The sequence below is a fragment of the Strigops habroptila genome, chromosome 4, assembly GCF_004027225.2.
Source record: "Strigops habroptila isolate Jane chromosome 4, bStrHab1.2.pri, whole genome shotgun sequence".
Classification (NCBI taxonomy): domain Eukaryota; kingdom Metazoa; phylum Chordata; class Aves; order Psittaciformes; family Psittacidae; genus Strigops; species Strigops habroptila.
The window spans coordinates 82,097,131-82,110,770 of record NC_046358.1 but is presented as its reverse complement, the minus strand read 5'-3'; the positions used below and the strand labels follow the sequence as shown (position 1 = coordinate 82,110,770).

The following is a 13,640-nucleotide window of genomic DNA, read 5'->3' as shown; positions in this document are numbered from 1 at the left end:
AGGTAAAATGCCACAGAAATGAAGATCGAGAAAGAAGAACAAAGTCAAAGAACAAAAGTGTTTTAACCTTATCTGCTGGTCTGCACTTAGACCAGACTTTTCCATATGCAAGCCTTTCTATTAATTAATCACAACATGTTGCCCAACACAGTCCCTCAGCTACAGCAGTGTTAAAAGGGACGAAATGGCGATGAGACTTGAGAGCATTACTTTCCATACAGCTTTCTAGAGATAAAATGAAGTTGAATCAGGATTTAAAAGGAAGTCATAAGGCATGATAGAAAGACCAGAGTCTGACCCGGGACCCTGGGCTATGGCAGCATCAATAGGCAGGGTTGTGTGCATAAGAGCGCACAGGAGTGTGGAAGAGACAGAAGAGAAGTGGTAGAGGCTGGGTTTCATTTTGGAGATTTGTAAGTGCTGAAACACAGGGGATCCTCGACAAGACTCCCTAAGAGAATTCCCTAGCACTATGTACATTTACTCTGGTGCTTCAACCCTACCACAAAGGGCAGTACCTGTACTGCAATTCCCTCTCCCTACCCTGGTACTCGCAATCACAGGCTGAGGGATATCAGAGGGTACATAGACAGCTACTCCCTTTAGCATCTCTTTACAGACTTATTATTATCCATGAAGATGCCTAATCCTTTTTTAACCTAGTGACACTATCTGCTTCCACAGGCTGCTGTGGCAACAAATCCAGAAGCTCACAACCCACTGTGTAAAGAGCTATTTCCTTTAATCTTTTTTAAACAGATCCCTTACAAGTTCTGTATACTAGTTACAGCCACAGACACTGTCAAAGCACTCAATAGGCAACACAGCCCAAAGTATCTAACATACCCCAAGTACTTCAAATCAAAAATTAGGTTTCATTCACTCTTTCCCACCCCCCTTCAGGAGAAGCAGCCTGATTTATTTATAGATGTTTTAGTGCTTTGCTCACCCAGGACTTGATGTGCTACATATTTATGTTTGTGCATGAAGAAATGACACAAGGAAAATTAGGTCAAAGAAAAAAGTTCCGCATTGCACTGTGAAAAGAAGCCTCTGTGATCTTCTAGCAAAGGACTGCTTTCATGGAGGGATGTGGCTGCACAGGTCTGGATGGGCCTTTCGGTCTTCTTTGTTATCAAGGACAATGCCACACACCAAACAACATATTGAATAGATGTCAGTGAAGATTATGAGCCTTTCAAAATTCCCTGTCCCGACTGAGCTCCATAAGTTCTCGTAAATTTGAGACAGGTCTGCACAGTGAAACAGAATAGCCCTAAACCGAACCCAGAGAAGAGAGAGATGATAAAGAGCATTTTTAAAAACACCCTATCTGAACAAAGAAAGGAAGCGAGGGTTGATCTCAGTGAAGGAAACAGAGAACACTTTTTATTGAAGGAGTTTTTGATTAATACTTTAAAATGTCTGTAGTAAATGCTTATTTTTGCAAAACTCCTTGCTCTTAACATCACCACCTTCAGTGCTGCAGTAATTCTATAACAATAATCCGCAGTGCTTTGGAGGCTGCAAATAATCTCCAGTAGTGAGGTAGCTGTCCTTTTGCATTCTAAGAACAGTAAGAGCTTATTAAAGTATTTCTTGCATAGCAAAAATAAAAAAAAAGAAATGGAAAAAAAAAGAAAGACCACACGTTTCAATTGTCATGCAGCAGCAGGCAGGTCATTAATACCCATTATGGACCACATGGTTCAGACCCGGAGGCCCACAGGGCTGTGAACAACTGACATTGACTCAAGCTTGAGAGGTGTCCCAACCCCCCTGCCTGTTTTGCAGCTAGACATTTACCAGCTGGCTGCAAAGGTGTAAAGATTAAGGTTCTTTTACTGATTGAGAAGCAAAAAAAGCTTCTATGTGTCCAGGACTACGGCAAGCCCCTCAAAAGCTATTCCAGGAGAGAGCTTTCTGGTTGTAAATGCTCTTCCTGGTAGGAATGATGGGTGCAGCCTATGATGAAATGGCAGACGCCAACCAAGCCCGTCACATTGGTTGTTCCCAAGCTCTGGTGGCCACTACCTGTACTGGGAGGTGGGAGACCCTGGGGCAAAGTGGCAGGGCCGACAGTTCCCATTAACCGCTTTCAAATTCATTTTCTGCCAAATCGTAGTGATGGAAAGGCAGCAAAACAATCTACCACAGGCACAGTTTTGTGATTCAGCAACAGACCTTAAAAAAAATATACTGGGAACCTGCTTCAGTTAGACTAATACCTTGTAATGTTCCCAGGATCTGGTGCCAGCATTTGGGAAACTAACTCAGCGGGTTAGATCTCATACTGAAATCAGCAACTAAGAGAGTGCTGCCTGTGTGGGGAGGACTGAAGGGTGAATGTAGGGCAGGTTGGTGAACAGCCTGGGGACTTCTGCATGATCTCTGCCTTGTATAGCCATGCAATTGTAGGTCAATGTTACTCAAAATCAGTTTCATTTATAGCAATAATCTGAGAAATGAGTCTTAGAAAAGAACCTTCAGTGATGGACTTCTATATTTTTAACTTCCACAAGGTCTACAGTAGATTCCAATTTCAGGATCTTCAATCAAAAGAAAATTATTTCTGCTGCAACACTCTGATGTTAGATCAGAGGAAACACATCAGTTTCAAGAATCCAAGTACAAAGGGATTCCCATGGGGCAAAAAGAACTATGGGCAGTGGTAAGGATAAAAGAGTCCTTTGAGGGGCAAGAGAGTCCACTATGAGCTGCTCTGCATAGCATAAAGTCAGAGGCTTCTTTCTTGGAACTGTTTTTTGGATAACATTGTATGCAAACTTCAGAAGAGGATCATGTTTGTTGACAGATGCACATGTGTGCGTTGTTTTAGGAGGCAGATAAGAACACCAACTGCTTTTCTGTACTGCTGGCATTAAAAATCCTTAAGAAATGCACTCCGCATCTTCACAGTTCTCTGTATGATAGGGCCACAATCCCCAGGAGGCCGCAGGATTGCCACAATGAAAACACCTATGTCCACTGAGACACTTCATATAACTCTCCATAACGATCAGCCATCACAAGTTAGCACACATCCATTCCCATCTCTCAGCTGTTCCCAAGGCATTACATTCAATAAAAGGGCATATTCATTTATTATTACGGAAATGAGGCACTATAAAACAACCCTGGGAGTGATGGCAGAACCCTTCTCCATGCATTAGCTTCTCTAAAAAGGAAAACAGTACATATTTTATAAAGTGACTCAACATTTTCTGATGGAATGCACTAGATGAGCAAAGCTGCAGACGTCTGACTTAAAAGAAACCCAAAATAATTACAATTGGGAATGAAAAATTCATTTGCTGTGGTATTCTGTAGAAGACTGTAATGCCTCCAAAATTTTGACTAGTTATGAAGTACGAACTGCAGGAAAGAAAACACAATGTTTCTGTACATTATAGAGGTACCCTCTGTTCTACTATAGTTCAAGATATGTCAGAGCTTTCATTTTAGAGGTCCATAACTCACAATTTGAAGTCACTTTGGGAGAAATCCGGTTCACAGGGTGTCAGCCTGGTGCCATTTTTTAACTTACAAAATCCTTAAATCGATTCAGCCATGTTTGATTTAAAGATTGGCAAAAGCATAAAATTGTCAGAGTTTCAGACACTTTATTTACCAGCTCCAAATTAAAACAAGAGACACCAAGAGACATCACCTTGTACAATGGATGAAGCCTGTCTGGGTCACTGACTTAACCCACAAAACCAAATCAATTCATGGTTAAAGGTACAATGTCTTTCCTAACTCACAGCTTTACAAGCAAATACAGTGATAATACTTTAAAGGTTTTACTGTGCTGAAGCTCTGCTTCTGCTCACCATGATATTCATATAAAATCTCTCTAAAATCAGCAGAAAGGCTTTAAGGAAAGCCACTCTATATTAGTGCATATACTCATGGCTTTATGACTTGCAATACCTCTTCCTAAGCGGCCTGCAGCTGTTCCACAGGTATTCTGTGTCTGCACAGTAACATTAATCACCAGAAAACCCACACCAAACTCAGCAGAAGTTAGCCCAGCTTTTCTAATCAGCCACTGGGAAGGCCCAAGCTGCGGACACAGTACCCACCAAGGGGCAGTCATGATGATGTTATTTATGCACTTCTGACAGAACCCCAGGAAAAAATCCAACGTGCAAAGAATAAGCTGGAGCTGGACTGCAGCAGACAGAGACTACAAACATGAAACCACATGAACAGCAGCAGGGATTCATAGTCATGCTTGGTTGAAAATTGCCAGAAAAAATATCAGCAATATATAGTCTAACTGCATCTGAGAGTACAAGATGATTGGAAGGATTTACTGGAATTCTTTGGGGATGAACACATTACCCGTGAGTGTCAATGCCACAAGACAGTTGCTGCTGGTCCCTACGAACAAGTCTCAGCAGAACCTTTGTATTACATTACACCCTCTTCTCTTTAGATTGTACTGTATGTAATGGAAAAATAATGTTAGAAATCTTCTTTAAATAGCACTGGTATATTTTTCTAACCCTCTGGAAACCCAGTTTCCTCCACTCCTCTGAGTCTAGATTGAAAGATGGAAAAAAACAACAGCCTAGTGTTTAAGAAATCCCTTCAGAAGTACAAAAAGCAGCTTCAATGGAAACACAGACGCAGGATTTTTTTAACGCTTGATACTTCAGTATCTACAGTCTTAAAGACCTGATTCTCCCCTCATGCTCATTGACATAATTGAGAATTAGTTCCACAGTGGCTCCTGTGAATTTACACCCCAGCACAAAAAACAGAAGTCAAGGCCAGATGTGCAAAATTTCACATCATCTGCAATTCCCAGCTGTGTTTTTCATACAAATTGTTCATGAAGTATCAGACTTCAGAAATGGCACTTAGCCAAAATAGAATACTTGAAACATTTTCTACACCTGCCCTTATCAAGGAAGCTTCATGCCACATAAAGGAATAAAGAAAAACATGTTGGTGGCAGGCTGTTTGTATGTGTGAATAGAAAATAGCTGAAGTTTGTCTGTAAAGACTTGGACATTCAGAATAAAGAGTGCATTCCCAGTAGACATGGAAGAGAAGACATAGTAGATAAGGAATGTCCAATGCAAAGCTATCGCCTGGCCACACAGTCAGAGGGCAACATCAGAGATGAAGTACCAGGTATTTGTTAGTCATGCTTTATCTTGAACCCACCGACAGCAGAAGCACAGTGTGTGTGGAAGATCAATCTAGTTCTCCTTCCAGGAGAGATCATGCTGCACAAGGTCTTAGTAAACTGCAACATACTCTTCCCCAAGATATTAGCTATTTTCAGGTATTCTGCACCTTGTTGCAAGCTTTCAGAAAGGCTAATGGTCAGAAAATTTGTGAATGGATGGAGATGTAGTGCCTGTACCTGCTTGGACAAATTATTTACTCTCTCATTCAACTGATTAATTGCAAAGTAGAACATACAGTGTTTTACAGTTAAGTGTGATCCTAACGCTTGGCAATTCCACCTGTTTTAAAATCACCGTATGTGAAACTGCACCTTAAGTGGCTTTTAATTTAATGCTAAGGCATGAGACACTTAACACTGCTATTAAAAGCTGTACAGGGGCCAGTGAATGAAAGATTCAGAAGGAAAAAAACCCCTCTCTATATTCTGTTTAGAAAACGTTGTCGCTTGGGTATAACTACTGCCCTTCAATCTAATGTGGTCTAAGGAACAGTTACGGTTGTCTATGCTAAAATATAGGTGTTGCATGAACAGACTGCATTCCAGCACAGATATTTAAGTGCTTAGAACAAACTACATGAAAGGCATAAGTGAACACTGGGGTGTGACTTGCAGCTGTTTCGTGAAAGCTTGTGTGCCTTTGAAAGGTGGGTGAGAAAACCTGTGAAGTCCAGAGGGCAGGTCCAAGGCAGCTTAGATCAATGCCATTTTTGCCCTCATCTCTGCTCCCATTGCCATCTTCTCATCCCCTCCCCTTGTAATGGTGCTCTTCTGATCACACACAGCCTGTGCAGGGAGTTGAACTGTTTGAAACTCATTTGTTCTTGGCTGGATCAAGTCTTGTAGCAGCTCTGAGTGATCACACCAGAATTGGTGTGTGCAGAAGGCAGGAGTAAGAAAGTCATTATAAGAGTGATGGGGATGAGGAGAGGGAACGGGAGCAGAACAACCAGAGCTCTGGTTTAGACTGGCTAAAGATGTTGTGAAATGCCACTTTAAGAGAGAAAGAGAGTTTGAGTGCTGGCAGAAAGGGGCTATGAACAAGGGATTATACGCAGCTGTCATGCTGGGAACAAGATATGCTATATCCTTAAGGAGTCACCAATTTACCTGCATATCTGAAAATATTTTTGTTATTCATGTGAGCAAGATTATTCTTTTGTTCGTTTAATTAAATCCACTTGGAACAACATTTCTTGTTATGCCAAAGCTAATGAGGTATGGTGCAGAGAAACAGGGTAGCTGTGGTGATAAGAACTGCCCAGGCTCCACAAAGATTTCGCTGTGCTCCTTCCCCAAATGGAGCAAATATTCCTGGATCTGGGATCTATCAGAACCACTAACCCCTTGACTTTTCCAGCAACGCATGTGATGATGATGAGGGTTTGTGAACAAGATCCTCTCTTCCCTCCCTGCACACCAAAAATCCTTCAACCCCTGTTCATACCTGGGACTCTTCAAGCATGCAGATGAACTTAATGGGAATTATTATTGCAGTTTTAAAGCATTCGTTTCACTTCAGTGGTGTTCTGAAACTCACAGAATTAACAAATTCCTAGCAATAACAATTTAGCCATCACAAAAATGCTTCTCAGAATGTGCCAAGCCACCATATTACAGGATTTCAGTGTTTGATTCTGTTATATGCAATGTGTATGTAAATGGTACAGAATGTACCAACTTGTTCACAACAATCTCATTACCAAGTAAAGTGATTGTATCAACATGTCGAAGTGGTGACGATGATTTAAGAAGTCCAACATTTGGTCTTAAAAACAGATTATATTATTTATAAAGATCTGTGGGTGGGAATGAAGAAGCAAAGCTCATCTGTCAGGAGAACAAATGAGGAATATATAACTCCTCCAAGGCATAATGACAGCAGAAAGAGGGATATTGTTTAAAGCTGATGAAGAAGAGAATTCATCCTATTCATATAGAAGCCTGGATAGAAAACCTCAGTATATTTCATTACAAGATAGAAAAATATACTCATTCTCACGAATAATGGTATCTTTACTGTTCAGTGCAATTCCTCCTATACCTCTGCCTGTCTGAGATAATAATTCCAGGTTTGCATCTGGTTTGAAAAGAGACCCAACAGAACCTAAACACAGGTTTCAAATCCTTTTTTAAATAAATGGATGAAGTTCTGCTGTATGTGTTGTTTATGATGCATCTGATGTTCTTCTGAACTTAAAGCTGCTTTACAAAAATCCATATGCATTATTTAAAGGATAAGCATTCTCACATATATATATATATATATATATATAAAAACCCAAATATTTTTCTTTTGTTCTTTTGAACAGAGGTTACAGCATTCATATGACCCTCTTGTCACTGGCTACCACACAGACATTTCTCAGCTAAGCCTCTCGAGCTCCCCTGCATTCCAACCTTTCCAGGACCCCCTGAACAACTACCACCAGGCCATTTACTGAAGAACTTTGATCCAAAGTTAAACGTAACCTGCAATCGAACAGCAATTGACTAATTAGACCCTTTTTAACCCCTCTGAAACGTCATTAAGGGCTTTTTGTTAGGGACATACCTGGCCTTCAACTATCCACTTGGAGATGGAGGTTTTGCCATCATACCCTGGCCGGAACTGAAGCGTGGCAGAGCGAGGGCTGATATTGGAAATCACCAGGTTGGATGGAGCACCTGGAAGTTCTGAAGAAACAGACATGTAAGTGAGTGTGGAAAAGCTCTTTGTCTTGGGCCCAGTAACACAAGCCGAGACTCAGTGTTTCAGCATATAAAATACCTTGTTAACAATTACAACAGAGCAAATAGTTGTGGGGTTTTTTCTTTTTGGTAGACTATTACATACAACATTGCAATTTCTGCTGCTCTGAGTACGCACCACATCTTTATAGATCAAATGAAAAGAGAAAGAGCCCATCTAAGGATTACTACTACTATTTTAGAGAAGTTGCCCAACTGACAAAGCATGGTGGCTCAGGGGGGAAGGTACTTCCCAATTCCGGATCTGCCACTCACTCACCAGGTCATCTAATTCCACTGTGCTTCTATTTCTCCAGGATCAAATGACAGTAATTTTTACTTACTTCTTAGAGTACACGAAACTTCGATGTATTAACAGCAGAATAAGACTCAATTTTTTGTGTAGCGTATGGGGAAGATTCTGTGATTCTTATGTTGGCCTCTAACAGATGGGGTTTAGAGGGCATCTCTGATGCCTGAATAAAGTAGATTTTTTTGTTGTTGTTGTTGTTGAATTTCTGTTTCAGATAAAGAGAGTGACCTTCTACAAGGAAGAATCTGCAGCCTCAATCAGATCTTTCCTTCCCATCAGTCAAGCTCACAGCAGCATTTACATTTTTAATATTATCTGAATTATCAACAAAAGCAAGCCCAGGAAAGAGATTAAATATAGATTGTTTAGAACAAATTCCCAATAGTACCTGGCATTGGTAAGTAATGGAAATTACTTACCAATTATCAGTAATTATTCATAATATTGCACTATGTGCAAATGCAACAGATAAAAAGCAGCTTTTTGGCATGTATTTCAAGTCTGCCCAAATCCACAATATTTCTTGATTCTTACTTCAAGTTTGTGGGAACTACAATCAATAAACTAACCCTGACCAAGTAGGATAATGCTGTTATCTGGCTAACAACAGGGAGCACGGCATTGATCCAGTCTACAGCTTGTCACAATTACCTATGATTAGAGAAAAGAAAGGCAAACATACTCCAAGCCATACACAAAAGTTCAAAAATATCGGGAAAGGTAAAAACTGGATTACCCTCAGTGATGGACAGTAACTGCTCCACTTTGGAAAATTCTACTTCTATAACCTATACATTAACTGAAACTGCTTGTTTGTGTGAATTGGCTTGCTCAGTTTCCTTTCTAGACTGGTTGAGGGAGAGTGTACAATGTTGAAACCAAAATGCAAAAAGGCTAAATTTACAGGTGCCCAAATGGTACCTCAGTGCAGCACAGGACAACCTCCTCCCAAATCCTTCTTTGGCCACAACTCCCTAATCTGGTAAATAAGATTTTAGTTTCTTTATATGAGTGACCTCTCATAGGTGACATAAGCTATACAATATAGAAATGGAAAAACCTTTCCCTTACACAAACTCTCTTTTTCCCCCAGAGCAACACTTTTTCAATTGATTCAGGTACATTCTTATGTTACTTTGTAAATGTCAAGAGATTTTGTATTGTATCCACTTTATTACTTTGTCCATTCCTTCTGCCACCCCTATAACTTTTTTTGTATCTGTATTAAACAGCTTCAACTTTCTGGTAATTTCAAATTGCAACTTTTTCATGTTAACTTTTTCATGTGTTCTAAAAATGAAACTGAAATTAGTGTTAAGAATTCCAATGCTTTATAAATAAAACCATTTCTATTATTACTGAATCAAAGTAATTTGTGATCTTTGGAACACAGAAACTTGAAGAATCATAGAATGGTTTGGGTTGGAAAGGACCTTAAGATCATCTGGTTCCAATGCCCCTGCCATGGGCAGGGACATCTCACACCAGACCACGCTGCCTAAGGCTCTGTCCAACCTGGCCTTGAACACCACCAGGGATGGAGCATTCACAACCTCCTTGGGCAGCCTGTTCCAGTGCCTCACCACTCTCACTGTAAAGAATTTCTTCCTTATATCCAACTTAAATCACTGTTTAAGTTTAAACCCATCACCCCTTGTCCTGTCGCTACAGTCCTGATGAAGAGTCCCCTCTCTGGCATCCTTTTAGGCCCCTCTCAGACACTGGAAGCTGCTCTAAGGTCTCCACGTGGCTCCTCTTCTCCAGGCTGAACAGCCCCAAGTTTAACTTGATTCATGCGGTTTCACCAACCTGGGGGCACACCAGAAGAGATGGTGGAAGACGTGACCCATCCGCTCCCTTTTGCAGTCACAGCTGCCACCTCAATGGTGTAGGTGGTGAGTGATGACAGCCCTGTGATCTTGTACTCCAGCGTGGTGTTAGGCAGCGTGCGGGCAAAACGAGACTCATTCCTGCCATACACCTCCCAGGAGATTTGGTACCCTGAAGAGCAATCACACAGAAGTCAGAGGGCCCCCAGCAATGGTGGGCTCTAGTTTTTCTTCTAAAGCACAACTGCACAATAACTAGACACTGGTAAATTCCTTCATCTGCAAGATTTGCTTGTGGTCCATGCTAGTATGGCTTATTTCTTACTCTACTCCATTGTGGTCACCTTTTATAAGCAGAAAAAGAAGTTGAAGTAAACAGTGGCTAAAATACCCAAGTATTTTTTCTAAACTTCTTATTTCAAATACACAATTGATGTAGGTACCCCTTCTGGTATCATCTGCCCATCAGATTACAGATGGGGGAGGACATGGAGTCTCAACAGACTGTCTCTTTTTATGATGATAAAGTACTTGCTATGAAGTGGCTAAAAAACCTGGGGATAATCTCTCAGAAGGGTGGATTCTCATTCTGTGAACTCTGTGAAACAAATAGGAAGAAACACTGGAAAATACATCTTCTCACCAGTTGGAATATCTAATTAAAAATCCATATGTGCTTAGTAGGGTTACTCTCCTTCCAGGCTGAAGTGACCTTTGCTGCTGTATATCTAGAAATACTTACAAATCTGACAATAACAATCAGGCAGGAACATTGTGGGAATCTTCTAGGAACTGAAAAACCTCTACTTCCCGCTGCTTGTTCCTTGCACAAATCCTTCAGCAGGGTGAATTATTATCCTTTTTTCAAAACCAGAGTGTAGCCCATGTATTGTCCAAAACTGACTCACCCTGACCTCCGTATTATTCTTCTCTCATAACCAGGCTTTCCTTTTTGTCACTTTTATAACCATTTGCCTTCCAAGAACTTTTGAAACTTTCTACTGGCTGATTTGCTCAATTTTACCTCCAAATCTTCTTATCCTCCTCCTGCCCAGCCCCACTTTATTCTTGTTTGAACCCATTTGAACCTCACTGTGCCAGTCTCCAGAAAGCCTGTCTGAAAAGTTTGTCTGATTGCAGCTTTCTTTGTGATTTGACTCAGGGGGGAAAAGCCACAACATAGCTCTTGAATGCCTGTGAAATGGAAGTGAGTGAAAAGGACTAACAGAAAGGAACCCCACTGAGTGAACCATGCATGAGGCAAGCTGGCTAGAGAAACTCCCTACTGGGTTCCTGTTCCCATCCTCTAAGGTGAGGAATTCAGCCCAGTTGGGGGGCTTGAGGGTTTTTTTATCTTTAAAAATATCATGACAAGCTGATTAACATATACAAATTGTCACAGCAAAATACCTTATGGCATTAATCAACAAGGAAACATCATCTCATGAACTCAAAGCATGGTGAGACAAATATTTCTGTGAGTTTAAGAGGTGTGAGCTATTATCCTTCCTCTAAGCTAGCTGCCATCACTGACAAGGATTCATGTTAACCTAATTTTGCATGAAAAATCGGCTCAGAGTGCTCACATAATCACTAATTATGTTTCAGGTAGAGGGCAGTGATACAGAGAGGTGATACTTCACTGCAACTGCTTGTCTGACTTTGCACTAGCTAGGGGAAAGGGAAAAACTCCTGAATGCTCATCTGGAACCAGTTTTAAGTGTGTGTCTGAATGGGAATTAATTAAGTCAGTAATTTACCAGTATCTCAGAGATACTGGGGCATTCTGATGCTCTCTGAAAAGGCTTGAGAATCACTTACCAGCAATCAGAGTTTATGTAGCACAGGCAAACTTACAGTTTGTATGACAATATTTAAGGACTCTACTGCCTTTCTTAATAGAGAGCAAACAGAAAGATGGAGGATGGCTGTCCACTCTGTTTGATGCTCAGTGAAGAGGCATGAAGGAGTTGCAAACAGAATGACCATCATCCCCCTACACCCTTTCTTTCAGAAACTGTGTGTGCTGTTTGTTCCGGACAGGGCAATGTGGAAGAATGAGGAGTCTGAGGAAGGTGCAGCTGTGCCTCTCCCCACTTCTCAACAGAGGACGCAAACCCAGCAGCTCTGTCCCCAGCCAGCAGAACATCCATGTGCAGCCACAGATGGAGCAGAGGCTGGGCAAGGGCCGTGCTGCAGCTCAGCTGTCTGCCTGGAAGCTGCTGGTGACCTGGCTATGCCTGCTTTGAACCCTACACATGGGCTGGGAGAGGGAATCAAGGAGTACCACCTCAGGATAAAACAAAACAGGTTGCTCAAAGCAATAAATAACGAGAAGATGATAAGCAGGGGATTTTTAGTGCTCTATCCATTTGTCGCTTATGAACAACAGAAAGTTTCGTCCACCATGCACTAGGCAATATTAAGTGATTGAGATGTCTTATCTCCTGTCTACATAAGCTTTGGATATACATCAAATGTTGGCAATTATTCTTTGAACATTTTGTTTTCTCCCTTGTGACCACAGGGATGAGACCCAGCTTTCCTGCCCATTAGGCAAATGGTTTCTATGTATTTATTTTCTGAGAAAATATTCACCAAGAAAAATATCCTGAGTTCATATGCAAATTGAAGACAAGGCAAAGAGGCATCATTTACTGTTGGATATTTCAGTCCCGAATGTATAGTTAAATTCTAGTCATATAAAAAAAATGCAAACAGAAAATAGATACATACAGGGCAGACACAAAGCCAAATGTAATCACGCATGGCAAAACCAGAAGAAAAAATGCTGAAGCAAAAGAACAACATCCACAGTACCCCCAAGTAGCACTTAAGCCACAATGACTGACAGATGGGCAGGACTTTAGGACATGTGGTTGGTAAAAATGTGCTCTCTGTTTTACAGATGTGAGCACTGCCAGAAATGTGCACAGGGGAGCCCACGGCCTGGGCTGAGAGTGTTTCCTCTGGCTTCAGTGTAAATGAGAACAGGAGAGGTGCCACAGAGCCTTCCCGTATGCTTTGGCACTCCACCCTCGCCACAAGATGCTGCGTAACAGAAACTAATGACCAGGGGAGTTTCAGAAATAATTTTCTGTTGATCTGGAGTAAATTCTCTACAAGAGAGCAGTACATCCAATCACAAACTGTCCGTCTACATCCAGATCCTCATAAATCAATGTTTACCGAGAGAATGAGGAAGATACTGAAATTTACAGCCAGAGTAATGGGCAATTTCCCAGCGCAGGCGGCTGCCGGGCACCACCCTCCGTGCTTTCCTTCTCCTGGCTCTGCTGCAAGGAACAACAATGCCCAGTAAAGGTATCAATGAGCAGAAATGATGAATAATTGCCTCCCTGAGCAGTCAGGTCTCCAGGCAGCCCTCTATAAACCTTTTGGGTACTCAGAGCATGACCAATATCGCTATTCCTTTCTTCTATCCCAAATGCAATTTGCCTCATTAAGGATATTTCTTTTTCCCTAAAAAACTTTGCTGGGCTTTTTTTACACTGGTGTTTCTTTATGAACTACAGAGCTTCTTGAGTTCATTCCTTCTGAAACA

At 41.3% G+C, this 13,640-nt stretch overlaps 1 protein-coding gene across 3 annotated transcripts in view; it reads right to left on the bottom strand.

Annotated features, from left to right (window-relative positions):
- SDK1 (sidekick cell adhesion molecule 1) overlaps positions 1 to 13,640 on the bottom strand; it is a 411,662-nt gene that overhangs the window by 88,482 nt on the left and 309,540 nt on the right. For all 3 annotated transcript variants that reach the window (XM_030484559.1, XM_030484561.1, XM_030484560.1), the window contains exons 22-23: positions 10,056 to 10,247; positions 7,758 to 7,879 (exon numbers count right to left, since the gene is read on the bottom strand). In XM_030484559.1, coding sequence (XP_030340419.1) covers positions 7,758 to 7,879; positions 10,056 to 10,247 — 314 coding nt within the window. The remainder of the gene's footprint in view (positions 1 to 7,757; positions 7,880 to 10,055; positions 10,248 to 13,640) is intronic.